The 14858-nt window shown below is 46.9% G+C and overlaps 1 protein-coding gene across 2 annotated transcripts in view; it reads left to right on the top strand.

The window, feature by feature from the left end:
* Positions 1-14858, top strand: part of AUTS2 (activator of transcription and developmental regulator AUTS2) — a gene marked incomplete at its 5' end in the record, with an annotated part of 1085698 nt that overhangs the window by 260379 nt on the left and 810461 nt on the right. For both annotated transcript variants that reach the window (XM_080830209.1, XM_080830208.1), the window contains one exon: positions 9729-9941. In XM_080830209.1, coding sequence (XP_080686335.1) covers positions 9729-9941 — 213 coding nt within the window. The remainder of the gene's footprint in view (positions 1-9728; positions 9942-14858) is intronic.

Raw genomic sequence — 14858 nt, 5'->3', positions numbered from 1 at the left:
TAATAATTGTTTCATAGGTCTCCAGACACCTCTCTGAAGCACTTGAAACCTTGAGCCGTAAAGGGTCTGTCTCTCATCCGCGTACCTTCCCAATGTGCTGTACAAAACTGTTCGTATTCAGAACCACGTGATGTGAACTTTGCCAGAAATCGCTTTTCCTGTCACAGAATAGTCCTAAACATTAAATTACCTTTCATAAAATCGTTTCCTGTCTGCTGAGTGGACAGAATGTGCCGTGTGTGTGTGTGTGTGTGTGTGTGTGTGTGTGTCTGTGATTTTGTTTCCCTCAATGGGCCTCTCCAAGTGATTCCCCGCTGCTGGCTGCCGCCCCTGCTTCGGGCATAGCACAGCCCTAGCTAAAGTGGGTATCGGTGTTTTCTGCTGCCTGTTACTGCAGCTTTGACTTTCTGTTTTGTTTTGTACAGATCTGACTTCTTAAGAGCTAGAGCTAGAAGGACCTATTAGTGGTCTCCCCACGTGTCCCCCTTTGTCAGATGCTGATGTTGCCTGGAGAGTTTTTTCCCTGTCTTCTAGGGAAGATTCAAGGAAACAATGGGAATCGGAACTGGTAGAGCACGGAGGAGAGGGATGGAAAACCCTCCCATGGCTCAGAATCCCAGTCTCTGTTTCTCCTGTGGTTCATTTCATTTCACTGTCCTAGAGTAGCGCCATGAATAGATACATCGCATCTTTCCCAAAGTAAATTAAAGATCCTCTTAGGTCCAGATATCCGTCCACACTACACGTTGCGTTTCCGGTGGATACATCATCTCTGCTTTTCCCTTTATGATGGTAACGCAGGCCCAGAGCAGGCCACGTTCCACACGGACGTGGGGATACCTGTCCTCTGCAGGAGTCCCCCAGGCCCGGGAAGTGACCGCTCAGCACACACAGCTGACAGTCCCTACTACAGGATCAGTACGATGCTGAGAGTGGCTGTTGGAAATGAAGATGTGATCGTCCGTGGGCACCTGCGGAAGAGAAGTTGGGAACGTGTTGAGGGAAGAGGAGCGAAGCCTGTGTCTTTTACTAATTTGAATCCAGTATTTGGGTAGGAAGAGGTTTTCACTGGCTGGTCGGGCTCCTCGCCTGGAATATCTGGCCAGTTGATCACAGTATCAACCCCTTGATTTTTCGGAGAATAGGAGGTGTTAAGACCTGGTAAATGGTCATTTGACCTTCATACGAAGCCACAGAACAAGACCTGGCATTTTGCCAGTCAGTCCCCTTTATTGTTTTGTCTCCTTTTGGACTTAGTAAGGTGATCTGTATTGTCTCTGAGGCATCCGCTCAGTCCCTTTTTAGTGCGCAGGGGAATGGTGATGGTTTCACCATGATGTGCTGCGGGGATACCAAGTTTGGAAGTTTTTGGGTGACAGTGTGAGAAAGGAAGAGAGGAGGCATGGTACGATGCGTAGCCTGGTGGGACAGCCTTGGAGTAAGAGAAACCTGAGTGGTGTCCTCATTTCTCCCAGTTCCTTTGTTCAGAACCCCCTGCTCCGTGCCACGTACTGTATTCTCTGCAGGGAGTTCAGGGACGATGCGGGAGCCATAGCCATCATCCTTGTGCAGCTAAACCTGAGTATGGCAGGGAGGTCCCGATTTCTGACTGTTTTGCCACATGAACATTAATGAACCCTTTCCCCATTTTGTGCACGGAACGCCTAGTCAAAAAATGAATAACAGCCAATTAGAAGGGCTATCATTAGAATTACACATCCTCTCAAATGCGTGTGTGTGACCACAGTGGATTAGGTGACAGTGGATCAAAAAGCAACAGAAATTTGCGCACTCCGCCTGCCTCTCTTGAGGTAGCCAACCAGGCTCCCGCCCTTGAAAAGGCCCAGGGTTGTGCGGCATGCCCGCGTTCTCGTCTGGCGTCCACTGCGCTCTTCTCTGTGGTGTGGGTCCCTTCCCCTGTTTGGACTCACTCTCTGTGCCCGTGACTGCCCCTAAGCCTTCTCTGATGAGATTTTCTGCCTGAGTCATGCTGTGCTCAGCTTTTAGAATGTTGCTGTTATGGAGGAGTTAAAAAAAATTTTTTTAAGGTTTCCTTTTCGTCATGCTGTATTTCTCAGATTATCTGGAGGGACTGTAATCCAATTTTAGGAATCCTTCAGGGCTGAGAGCCTAAACTGTTTTAAGCAATAGCATCTAGTTGCCAGGGACTCAACCACTTTGAGAGCGTTAGGGTCTAACAGCAGCCAACTCTCAATTATCTATGGGAATGAGAGGCTGCTGGGACGTTTTCAATTCACAGAGTGTGCAAAAATCTCACTTAAGCTGGTGGTTGTGAGCTCATCCCGTAACTGAATTTAGGAGAGCTTCTCAAGTGGCTGGGTTTTTTCCCCTTTGTTTTGGTTTTCTTTTCTTCTCTGTCTCTGTCTCTCTCTCTCTCTCTCTCTTTTTTTTTTTTTTTTTGATGACTTCTCACCTCTGACAACGGCCCCACACCTTTGACAAGTGTTTTCATATCCTGAATTTGTACTTAGTCTCTTTTTTTAAACCATTTTTCCTCTCTCCATTTGGATTCCCTTATGTCCTGTGTATCGTCATGTATTAGATATATTATAAGAAACTGCCTCAGTTTTGTTTTGTTTTTTTAATAGGTAGGAGCAGTAAAAATGTCTTTATGTTTTCTTTCTTTGCTTTTTGGTTCAAGTGTTCATGAGAGAGGACGTGGCCTAACAGCTAACCGGGGCACTTGTACAAAAGCTAGGAAAGCCTGACAAAGGTTAGGCTCTGAATCACCGAGAACCGACTGTTAGAAGTGAAGGAAAGAGGCACACCGTGAACTCCACCTTGGTACTGAAAATGATGCGAAGTCGGCCCTGCTCAGTCTGCCTGAGGCGTTCTGGTCCACGGCCGAGTCGTCTGCGGTGGAAACTTCATGGCCCCGTCGTGGGCTTATGCCAGACCTTCCGCAGTGCGGTCCTCCCCTCGTTTCGGGAATCTGGAAGACGAGTTCTTTGGATGGACGTCGAGTGCCATCCCGGTGCTGGTGACGGTGAGCTGCCGTCCTGCATGATGGCAAAGGTTGCCGTGTGTTTTTAACAGCTTCACTGAGGTTAATTCACATACCGGTAAACTGCGTGGATTGAAAGTGTAAGGTTCGACAGGTTTTCGCGTGTGTGTATACCCACGAAAGCATGGCCGTCATCGAGCCAGTGGAGAGCTCGTCTCCCCAGATGTTTCCTCGTGTCTGTGGATGATCTCTTCCTGCCCCTTGATGGGAACCACTGATCTACTTCCTCTCACTGCTGATTATCTTGTATTTTTTAGATTTCATATAAATGGAATCATACGAAATACTCTCTTGGGACTCATCTCTCTAACTTAGCATTATTATTTTGAGACTTAGTCAAGTTGTCGTGCATCAGGAGGCCACTCTTTCTTGTTGCTAATGCTCTCCGGAACGGTTGGCTCACGGTTTGTTCATCTGTCGATGGACATTTGAGTTGTTTCCAGTTTTAAGCTGTAACAAAGCTGATATGAACATTCTTATGCAGATCGTTTTTGTGGAAATGTGCTTTAACTTGGGGGGGTGGATACCTCGGTGCAGAATGGTTACATCCTAGGGTAGGTCTACTTTGAACTTTTAAGGAAGTGGCCGGACTATTTGCCAGAGTGGCGGGGCCGTTTGTCATTCCTCTCGTTGACGGATGAGCGTTCCTCCGCATCCCTGCCGCAGCTGGTGTGCTGAGGCCTTTTCATTCTAGCCCTTCTAGGAGGTAGGCAGTGGCATCCCATTGTGGTTTCAATTTGCATTTCCCTGATGACTGTTAATGTCATACATCTTTTCAGTGTTACCTGCCACCCATATATCTTAAGTGTTCAAATCTTTTTTTTTTTTTTAAAGACTGTTTAGAACACTGGGTTGGTTGGTTTTATGTAGTTTTGAGGGCTTTTAAAAATATAATCTGGGGCTCCTGGGTGGCTCAGTGGGCTAAGCCTCTGCCTTTGGCTCGGGTCCTGGTCTCGGGGTCCTGGGATCAAGTCCCGTGTTGGGCCCTCTGCTCAGCGGGGGGCCTGCTTCCTCCTCTCTCTCTGCCTGCCTCTCTGCCTACTTGTGATCTTTGTCTGTCAAATAAATAAATAAAATCTTTAAAAAAAAAAAAATATATATATATATATATATATATATATAAAATCCGGATACAAAACTTTTCTCAGTTATGTACACTTTGCAGATAGTTTTCCATTCTGTGACTTGTCTCTTCATTTTCTTAACAGTGTCTTTTGAAGAGCAGAAGGTTTAATTTTTAATGAGGAGTAATTTATCACTTTGTTCTTTTATGGATTACGCTTTTGGCATCGTGTCTAAGAAATCTTTGCTAAACCCAAGGTCACAAACGTTTTCTCCTCTGTTTTCTTCTGGGAGTTGGATAGTTCTAGGTTCTGCATTTAGGTTTATGATGCACGTTTAGTTATTTTTCCTAATTAGACTGAGATGCCAATCCAGAATTTTTGCATATATATTCATATATATGTGTGTGTGTGTATGTGTGTGTGTGTGTGTGTGTGTATTTGTTCCATCAACATTTGTTAAAAAGGTTATTTCTCCACAGAATTGCTTTTGTGTTTTTGCTAAAAGCCAGTTTCCGTGCGCATGCGGGTCTGTTTCTTATTTTGTTCCGTTGATGTACTCCTCTGTCTTCCCGGCAGTACAGCCCTACCGTCCTGACGCCGCGTGAAAGGCGGCGGTAGGGATCACCTTAGTGGCTCCTCGCCTAACCCACTCTACTGTAACGGCTCAGTGATTCGTCTTCTGCACCCCCACTAAGCAGCCTGGGGTCAGGGAACCTTTCTTAGGTATTTCTAACAGGTGGCAAAGTGGCTGGCACAGCGAGGTATTTTTAGTTTTGTTTTTAAAAGATGTGAATGTGAGGAATTATTTTTTTGAATGCCACATTGGTTATTTTGTTTGTAAATTGCTGCGCGCAGTCTCCTGTCCTTACGAAAACGTCTAGGTTCTGAGGGTCTGTTCAGAAGTCCAGAATGGGGGCTGGTGTTAACGTAGCCTACAGTTCCGTCTCAAAAGAGCTGTGTGTTTTGTTTCTTTCTTAATTTTTCACTTCTTACTATCACTGTCAATGCTTTCACCTCTTCGGCACTTAAGAAAGGACGGAATCATGGTCTGTCAAACCATTCCAAAATAAGTACAAATGCAGTAAAAGAACCCAACAAAGCACACGGCAAACTAAAATGAGAACACAGCAGCCGTGAAGGCCCTTTGATGGAGACAGTCAGCAGCGCCTTTTCTTACGTCTCCTGGCGTCTCTGTGACTTCATCGCCCGTCCCTAAGATCCGATAAGTTCAGAAGGGTTCTGGGTAGCCCGAACCCCTCTCTCCCACATGGGCGTCCACAGGGGCACACGCAGGCACCCGCGCCGCAGATGCTTTGTAAGTGACGGGCTGCTCGCAGATCAGTTCGGTTCCGGAAATCAGAGGGCGACTCTCTGAAACCTATTTCGTGCAAGGCAGGCAAATTGTGCCTTGCTTTTCTGTCGTCTCCGGCTTCCTCTGTCATCAGCAAACGCAGCCCCGCCGCGGAGACACGTCTGCAGTTTCTCGCTCTCCCCTCGTCTGCGCAGCGCCGAACCATCTCATTTTGAAATTCGGGAGCCGCGGAGGAAGCCTTTGGTGAGAGATTGTAATTTGAGAGACGGGGAGTGAAGAGCGAGATCACCTGTTTTGAGGAAGGCTGGGGCTGGAGGAAACGGTCCGTCTCGGCGCCTCTCGGCATGTGGCTGCTGTGACCTGTCCTCCATCACCGGTGACCTAAAAATCACATAATTTCAGCTATTCATGAAACCGGGTCCCATCTGTTATGCATGGCTTGTGCACTTACCCCCTCTATTGCCAGCAAATATGTCTAAACCTTTTTACTTCACGGCCAGCCTTCTGTTGCTGGCGTGCTGGCTTTCTTGCTTTCTCGCTAGCTTCCCTGATTGTCAAATGAATGCCTTAGACGTATATGTATCTGTTTTTTCCTTTTTCCAGATCTCTTCCTTTCTCTTCTGCCCTCCCCGCTTTCCTTCCCAGTGCTTGTTTACTAAATGCTTCCTTTGCCAAGTCGGGGGGCACGGTCACCTGATTTTCAAAAAAGCCCTGCAGGTAATTCTCTGGACATAAATTTTCCATGGGAATCACTAGCCTTTATCAGGGTAGACAAATGAGTCAACTGGCCTTTGAAAATCATCCTTTGTTGATTGTAAACATTTATTTTATAAATCACACAATTTCCTTCCCATTTTGTAACAGTGGTTTGTAGACCGCCCGCCCCCCCAAGTGTGTTTGAGGAAATTCTTAAATCAGTGGGTAATTGTTGGTTGGTGTATAGATGCATGCACACACACACGTGTGTGTAATCACATGCACAGCTCTCTTGAGTGTTATAAGGTTAGTGATTTATCATCAGTCTTTTTGTCTTTGATTCTTTTTCCTTAGAATGGATAGTTCTTGTCTTTTTTCCTCCAGCACAGTCAATGAGAAGTTAAATGATTACTTTATCCATCGTAGGCAGCCAGGGAGTGTTTATAGAGGGAATGGATAAACAGTAGCCTGGCTTATTCAGGAATTACACCAAAGTGTCTATGCAGCAATTTCTAAATAAAACTGTATCTTTGAAAGAATAAAGATAATTTCTAGGCTTTGAGAATATAAACCTCTTCTATAATAAAAACCTTTTAAAGACTCTTGATTTTTTTTCTTACCTCTTAAGCCACCACCTCTACACACACTTTGATCCTTTCTCTCTTCCTCTCTCCTCCCCACCCAACACCCTCCAGAATTAAAAATCTCAATATTAATTGGAGCTAAGATGATTGTATGGCTGCTGCTAAGACTTCGGCAGGTCTCTTACGAGCTAATGTCACGGCATGGGGTCCATTCGCTCTGTGTAGCTATGCCGCGGTGCGGTGAGATGCCTTGATTAATACGCTACATGAAAATAAAATGGATCTGGAAGAAATTATACCATACTCTCATAAATATTAATTCACATTTGTATGGAATCGCACATAATTTTCAGTATACTTTGGAGCACCTTCAGTGTGAGAAGAGATTCGGGCTCCAAAGAGAATGGTGTCATTTTTTAAAAAGCATGGTTGATACATTATTAAGTATCATTTGTTTATTAATCTGATACTCTACACGCATATATATGCTGGGCCATAGGTGGGTTGTAGGAAAAAGACGAGTTCTTCTTTGTTGTTGTTTTTAACCCTGTGGGGAGTTGGGATAGTACTCTCAGAAGAAGCAGTCCAGTTGATTGCAGTGTGTTGAAGCGGTCCACGACGGGACTCACCTGGCTGCTTCTGCTGGGTTTGCCGTCATTCCTGAGCATCTTTCATGAGCGCTGGCCCTTTTTGGTTGCGTGCGACGTCAGACACAGAATGGTCAGAACCGAGCAGATGTCTAACAGCTGACCGTGGTGGTGGGCGCTGGACAGAGGGTTAAATATAGTGGACATTTACTGAACCATTTCATGGGCTAGATGTTCTGTCCGTGGTTCTGACACTGGAGTCGATGGCCATGTGCACTCCCTTCGATCTCAGCTTGTCCCCTGAATGCTCGTCACCACACATCTCCCTCACCTCGGGAGAGCTGCCTCTCCAACGGCGGAGGGCAAACCATCAGCACTGATGGCAGCTAGATGTTGGACCGGGAGCCAGACATTTGCCTGATGAGATGGTTATTTTTGATACCTTCTTGCTCTGATGGCTTCTTTCGGCCCTTGCGGGGCTTCTTGCTGTTTGTCGTGATCCTGGTTTCTGCAGTGCCTGCGGGATTCCTTGGTTTCCAGTTTTCCAGTTTGCTTCACTCTGTATACCAGTCACACGCCTACTTGAGATACTATCCAGTCACTATTGTTGCTTATAGGTTTGGGTACTTTAACTAGTTGCCTCGTTTATTTATTTATCTAGCCTGATTTATTTATCTTTGCCTGATTCTGCCAAGCATTGGGGTTACTGAGATGAATAACTCAGTGTGTGCCCTGATTCTTTTAAGAGGTCATGCTGCCAGCTGCCTCAGGGCCTTGGCACAAGCTGTTCTCTCTGCTCCGACTTTCAGAACTAGGTCAAATGGCAGTCATGCCCTCAGCACCATCCTACTCCTCTGGACTAGACCATTTCCCCTAGTTTTAGCAGCCTTTGCCTTTCCTTTGTTCAGTTTGCAGTGGTATATTTACGTGATTTGATTAATATTTGTCCCTAAATTTTAAGTTCCATGTGGTAAAGACAGCCCCCCCCCCCACACACACACACAGTTGTTTCCCCAGCGCCTGTAGGACAGTGCTGACTTTGTTCTTGGTGTATACTGGGCACACAGAAAATACTTGTATTAAGGGAAGGCTTGAAAGTAGTGCTTCGCATTATAAGAAAGGTCTTCCTGAGTGGACAGCCCTGCTAAGAGTCCTTCAGCCAGAAGAGGGAGCGGTGTGGAAGGTGGGGCTTTGAGGCCTGAGCAGATGTAAACATCCAAGCCCCCAGACCGATGGCAATAGCTGATTTGGGGAAAGACCTCGGGGAGCAGCATGTATGTCAAGTGGGCAGTACTGGATATTGGGAAGCAGTGGGATAGAGAACCACCTTGGGACTGCGGGATAGTGGGGGGGGGTTGGTAAAGACAGAGGTATTTTAAGGAGAAAATGGGTAAAAGGAAACTTTTGTCTCAGTTTTTATTATTTGTTTTAATGTGCCTTCATTTAGGACCACAGAAACAGAGTTTTTGTATATGGGGGTTAGGCTCCGTGAAGGAGCATTTTCAGGGTAGACAGGGTCGTGCCCACTCACACACAAATCACTGCTCGCCACAGCATCTAAATTCCGTGCTTTATGAGTACATTTCTCAGGGTTTGGAGGACATTTGCACGTATCCCACCAGTGGGTACTTCAGGTCTCTTAGTGGATAATGTCAGTGTCAGGCTTTGGACCCGGGGCTTTCGGTATTTCCATAGATGCTGAGCTGCCTGCCCGCGCAGAACGCACTGGGTCTTGCAGCCTGTGATGCCGGCCTGTGGTCTCCGCAGCCGCTGCTGCCTACTCCGTGCGGGACGTCCGTGACGTTTCTCCTACCCTTCCCACCCCCCAACCACACACAAAGCAATAAATGAAAAGTTGCTGTACATCCTGGTGATAATATTGTTGTTGCATTTTGCAAAGACCTGGGAATTAAGGATGCTCAGAGGAACTTGTGGTAAAAATATATAATGCATTAAGGAAACATTTTAATCATATGAATTGATAGTTTCTTTCTTGCTGGCTCGCATCCACCTGGCCCTGGTATAGTCAGGCTTTTGCCTTTTTTTTTTTTTTTTTTTTTTAAATCATGCATGCACTTAGGACTCCTTTTCTGAAACATAATTGATGTACCAACTTGGAAAGTGAGTGTATCGAGCCTCCTTGGGGAATGTCATTGTGTGCCGCTGGACCTAGCGGAGAACCTGATTGAACGCCACTAAGCAGCGAAATCACTTTTAATGGACAGATGCTTTGTGCTTTGTTGACTTTTCTGCCCAACAAGAATAGAAAGGATGTATTTGTGGTGGCATTAGGGATTCAGAAGACTTGAGAGCCGTGTTTATTAGTTTTAGGCGTCCTCCTATCCTGCCCTTCCTGCTTTCCCCTCTCCCTTCTGGTAACCCCGTTTAGCCTGTGTTTTGGGTGTGACCCTGGACACCTGTGTAACCCCCGCTTCCCTCTCCTTCTCTTCCTTTCTATAGAAAGATGTAGCACTTAAGCCTCAGGAACGTGTGGAGAAACGCCAGACCCCTCTGAGCAAGAAGAAACGAGAAGCACTTACCAACGGCCTGTCCTTTCACTCCAAGAAGAGCCGGCTCAGCCGCACACACCACTACGGCTCGGATCGAGAGAATGACCGCAACCTCTGCCAGCACCTGGGGAAGAGGAAGAAGATGCCGAAGGGACTCCGGCAGGTGAGGAGGCGTGGGTTCGTGCTTCTCCGGGGCCGCGAGGTCCCTTGCGCCGGCGCCGGCCTCCCCGCGGTTCCTCCTGCCGGCTGGAGAAGACCTCCTCGGGGGGCTGCTGGAGCGCGGCCCCGCAGAGCCGTGCACTTGCTCCTCGTAGCACATGCTGGTCCCCGCTCGGTGTGTCATTACGATTTGACGCTTCGGCGTCGGTCCCTTTTTATCAGATGTGCTGTGTGCCGCGGAGCTTGATGCCGGTGCTGCCGGAGTCGGGGGGCAGACGGACCAGACTCTTGGAGCTCGTCAGGGTAGACTGGCTTGTAGGGCAGAGATCTTCCTCATGGGGACAAACGGACCCGGCAGGTGTGATCGTGTCCACGGTGGATCTCAGGGTTCTGAGGTGCCAAGAATGGTTGTGTGCGAGCAGGCGGGGCCGTGCGTGAGATTTCTGTTTTCCGGAGCAGCTCGGATACCCTGGCGTGCGGGAGAGCCGTGGTGAAGAAGTGAACTGGCCTCTCGGTTCCTCAGTCCTCTGTAGCCCGTCGTTCAAGACTATCTTTGCGATCTGCTGATTGCGCGAAAGTCTGGTAGTAGGGCTCACTGGCCTGTTAATAATTAGGTTTTGGTGATCCGCAAGAAAATATAGCTCCTGGCATTTGGGAGCCTTTCTGCCTGCGGAAATCCCCACATGAGACAGATTAATAATGAGAAACGAAGCTGTTTATAGCAATTTCTTTCTGCACAAATCCGGAGGCTTTGGTGCCTGCCGACTTACCTGTGTCATGGGTGTGTTTTGTTTGTTTCTGGCGGGACCACGGGGTGGGAATGACTATCACTTGAAGGAAGCAAAGGAAGGGAGAGGGTGGGGGGGGGTGTGGTTCACAGAGCAGGTGCTGCTAATTAGAAGCCGAACAGGTAATTTACAGTTTGCAGATGTTTCTCTGCAGAGGGAGAAATCTGGGATCATACAAAACAGTGGATCCAAATGTTCGCAGATCGTTAGTAATCCTGTCCTGAGCATTATTAAACACAATTTCAGCGCCTCCTCAGGACCTAATAAACCAGAACCTATTGGGGTGAGCCGCAGAACTCTGTGGTCTTAGATTTTCTATTTAAAATGGCTAGGCTAGTTTGGAAATCATTCTTATAAATCATCAAGAGTGTATTTTTGGTGATGATTTTAGAGTAAGGATCGGAAGGACCCAAAACATCAGTATGACCTCGCCTCCAATAAGATGTGGAGTCCGCGTTCAACCTGTTGGGTAACGAGGGATGTGTTCCCAAGAGAACATCTAGAGTGATGGGTATCAGTGTCTAGATCATAGAAGGATCTCAGGGAAGTGTCCCCACATCTGACAGGGGCAGGTTTTCTGAAGGTACATATAGGTCCTGAAATGAAATGCCAGGTTGGAGTTCTAATAGGAATTATTATCATTTATCTAGTGTATACCATGTTACAGTCATTAACAAGGGAGTTTATATAATCTGTAATTCTCACGGTCACCCTGGGTAGTGGGTAATATGATGTTGACTTTCCAGATGGGGAAACTGGAGGTCAAAGAGTTAAAGTCTTGTCTCGGGCCACTTAGCAATGAGGTACAGAGCCAGGGTTTGGACCCCGGTTTCTTTGTGTTGCTCTATTTTCCCTGCGTATCCTGCCTCCCTTGTTTGAGATGAGGGTTGAGCATGAAGAGAGAGAGAGCTCCAGGTCACATAGGGCGCAAGTGTCTCCAAGGATTTCTAGGAATTATGTCCGCGGTTTGGTCATAGGGAGTGACTTTGGCTATAGAAGTAGCCTACGAGGGCATAGAAAGAAACAGGGTAAACTACCTAAAGTTCAGAGAGCAGAGACATTACTGGGAAGTTTGAAAGCAACCACGTTTGTATGACGATATCTTTTTTTTTTTTAATTAAAAAAAAAAAAAAACAGCTTTCAGGAAAGAGCGGAGGGAGGGAGGGAAGACGGGCTTGGTTCTATAAAAGGTGATGTTCCTGTGGTGTTTGTGTGACTCCCAACCCATGCCACTGTGTATGAGAGCTGTGAGAAAGGTAATTATTACCATGGAGAGAGGTTGCGGGATAACCACCATCTCTCCCCCAGGCCCTCCCTCCCAGCAGGGTAGGAGGAAGGCTTCTACCGTTTCAGGCAAGAAACCGATTTAATTCCGAGTCTACACTAAAGTGAGGTTCCTCATCCTTGACGTGCTTACTCCCTGACCTGGTCTGACTTTTCCATTCTCCGTCCTCAAAATTCTTGTTTCTGCTTTGTGCTCTGGTGAAGACAAGGACTTGTACGTCTCAAATTCAAGTAGCTTTTTGGTTTTTGACGGCCAACCTTCTGGTACAAACGGTATTTGAAATCAAAGCTATCCTTATTTTAGGCACAGTATTTGAAAAGCAGTTTTTTTGACTCATGAATCATGGAGAAGGAAAAAATGAGTCGTACCTTTTTGGTCTATGTAAGAGTTTTCAAAACAAGTGGTGTTTTCTTATCTTCAGTGTTGATGCCAAAATATACTCCCCAAATCAAGTGTTATTTTTCTAGTAGGAAGGGAAGCAGACGTTGATAACTGCGATAAAGCTCTCCCGCTCTCCATATGTAGTCTTCCTTGACTCACAGGTGCTGTTTGGAACCCTGGGCAAAGCACTGTGCATTGCTGCCCATCTGGAAATGAAGGGTTCGGTAAAGGTGATTTTGGTTCGGAGTCCGTAATTGATAGTTTCTGTGAGGACGTTTAAGGGAGAGACACGGCTCCGTGTGTGTTGCCTGGACGGGTGCCGTCCGGGGTGCGATCACTGGTAAGAGGTGACCCACAAGTCCTCAAGGGCCAAGGGCTTGTGCTGACAGTCCTGGGTGTGCATTTCCAGTTGTGGTAGATACGGTTTCCCTGACCTTTGCCTCCTACGAGATAAAGTCGCTGAAATCTGACCATCTCAGCCGCGAGGGGGTCTTGAGTGAGAGTGTCCTTGAGGAGAATTTCTAAATGAATGGTTTGTTGCCTAGTGCCTCTTATTGAGGGGGGTTTAATGGGAAGAGCTACAGCGGAGAGAAGGCTGTAGGAGGTGAGAATTTAGTCTTTATTTTTGACTCCACGAGAGTGGATTAGGGTTGCATCTTATTAGGAAATGGAACTTCCTGAGGAGGCACCTTAATGCACAGCTTTCCTGTAATTATGGGAAGATGTGACTCCTTCGTGGAGAGGAAATAATAGGATTTTTTTTTTCCCTGAGAATCCGTTGAAGGCAACTAATCTTTTTGACGTGAGCGTACAATTATATACTTTGATAGGAGAGATGTGTAGTTCTAAAACCAAGCAGCCATTTACTTCTCTTGCCTGATGGTAAAACCTCAGTTCTCCTGGTATTTTCTCATCCTGGGAAAGGAAAGCTTTTTAACTGGCACTTAACCCCCCCCAGTGGAACTCATTTGTTGGATTATGTTTTTAAGTATAAATATGTCCTGACTTAGAAGATGCTGGGCTGGCAGCCGTCTTTTAAAATGGTTGCACTTTTTTATTTGGCAGGTTTGAACATTCTCCTTAATTTCCAAAGGGGCTTTTAAAAATGAAGAAAGGAACAAGTTAACTTTACCAAAGAATGCATGTCTTTCTGACCCCCAGGCTTCTTGTGTTTGTCTTACACAGAACTGTTAGCTCGTGATGTGAGCATTCAGACATTATGTTTAAAAAGCTGTAGCTTGTACTGATAAGGTTGTGGTAGCCCCCGCCCCCACTTAGACTTGGGAGTGGGAAACCAAAACAGAGGCTGCCCACGCCGTCCCTGCAAGGAGCCTTATTCTTTAACTGTAAGACTGTCTCGGTGCAGCCACCAGGAGGGCACAGGGACGTGACATGCTGCCAAGCCTTGGAGCCAACGGAGGACTTCCTCAGAAGCATTTTTGGAAAACTTAACCCTTCCTAGGGCATTGAGTTTTCTTTCATTATGTCTCACTTCTAGACCATGGGAGAGGCTTTAAAATTTTACTGCATCGTAGTTGAAAACGCAGAGAGCAAAGGGGTTTTAAAGTTAGAGCGGCGAAGGAGGACAAGTTGATGGGAGCTCGGAGAACTCTCAGATTGGCTGGCCTGGGTGTTTCCAAGCCTCCGTGTAGTCCATTAGCCCGACTTTTCCTCTCTCTCATAGGAACCCAACCAGAGGACGTAGGCTCCAGTGATGTGTGAGCATTTCTTAGGCCATATGAGCTCTTCCAAGAAGCAGCTATCAGGATGGGTCATCAAAGGAAGCCCCAGAGCCTGCCTCCTAACTGAATTTTAGGTTCCAAAACTCCATCCAGCTGAGGGCTGGATGTCTCCGAGAAAGAGGCAACCTACTGACATTGCTTCAAGCCATAGGAGGATCCCATTTGAGAGGGAAATAAAGGAGTTTGAGAATATTTCAGGAGCCCAGCAGGTAGACTCTGACCTTGGCTGGTGAGGATGGCTTTTGTGTGCTTTAAAAATCCTCATAGAAGTTGATCTGGGTGGGTATTGCCTGTAAGGAATGGAAATTTGCTCCTGTCCCTGAACTCTGCTGTGGCGGACTCAGAGTTGGTCGGGGATTTGTGGCTGACAGTGTAGATACCGACAATGCATACTGATGTGCCGGAGGAGGAGGGATTGATCCCAGGGCCACGTCTTTAAAGGGAGAGCTATTGTTAGAGCTGTGGGGTTGCATCTGCCTTGTGTGTTGCCGCTGTGTGTTGGCCTGATTGGGAGGAAGTGGTTGTGTTGGTCGAACAGACCGGTCCAGGTGACCGAGCCAACCGCTGTGCCAGAGCCTTCTCTCTGCTCAGGCCTTTCCCCGGGGACAGCATTTACTACCAGAAGCTGATCCTTTACTTCAGAGTGACTGACTCAGGTTGTCTCGAGGACTTCTCGCTGACATTGTTGTGAGTAGAAATTGACTTGCAAAGGAGGCTTTTTAGCG

The sequence above is a fragment of the Martes martes genome (assembly GCF_963455335.1).
Source record: "Martes martes genome assembly, chromosome: 18".
NCBI lineage: Eukaryota > Metazoa > Chordata > Mammalia > Carnivora > Mustelidae > Martes > Martes martes.
This window is presented reverse-complemented; position numbering and strand designations above follow the sequence as displayed.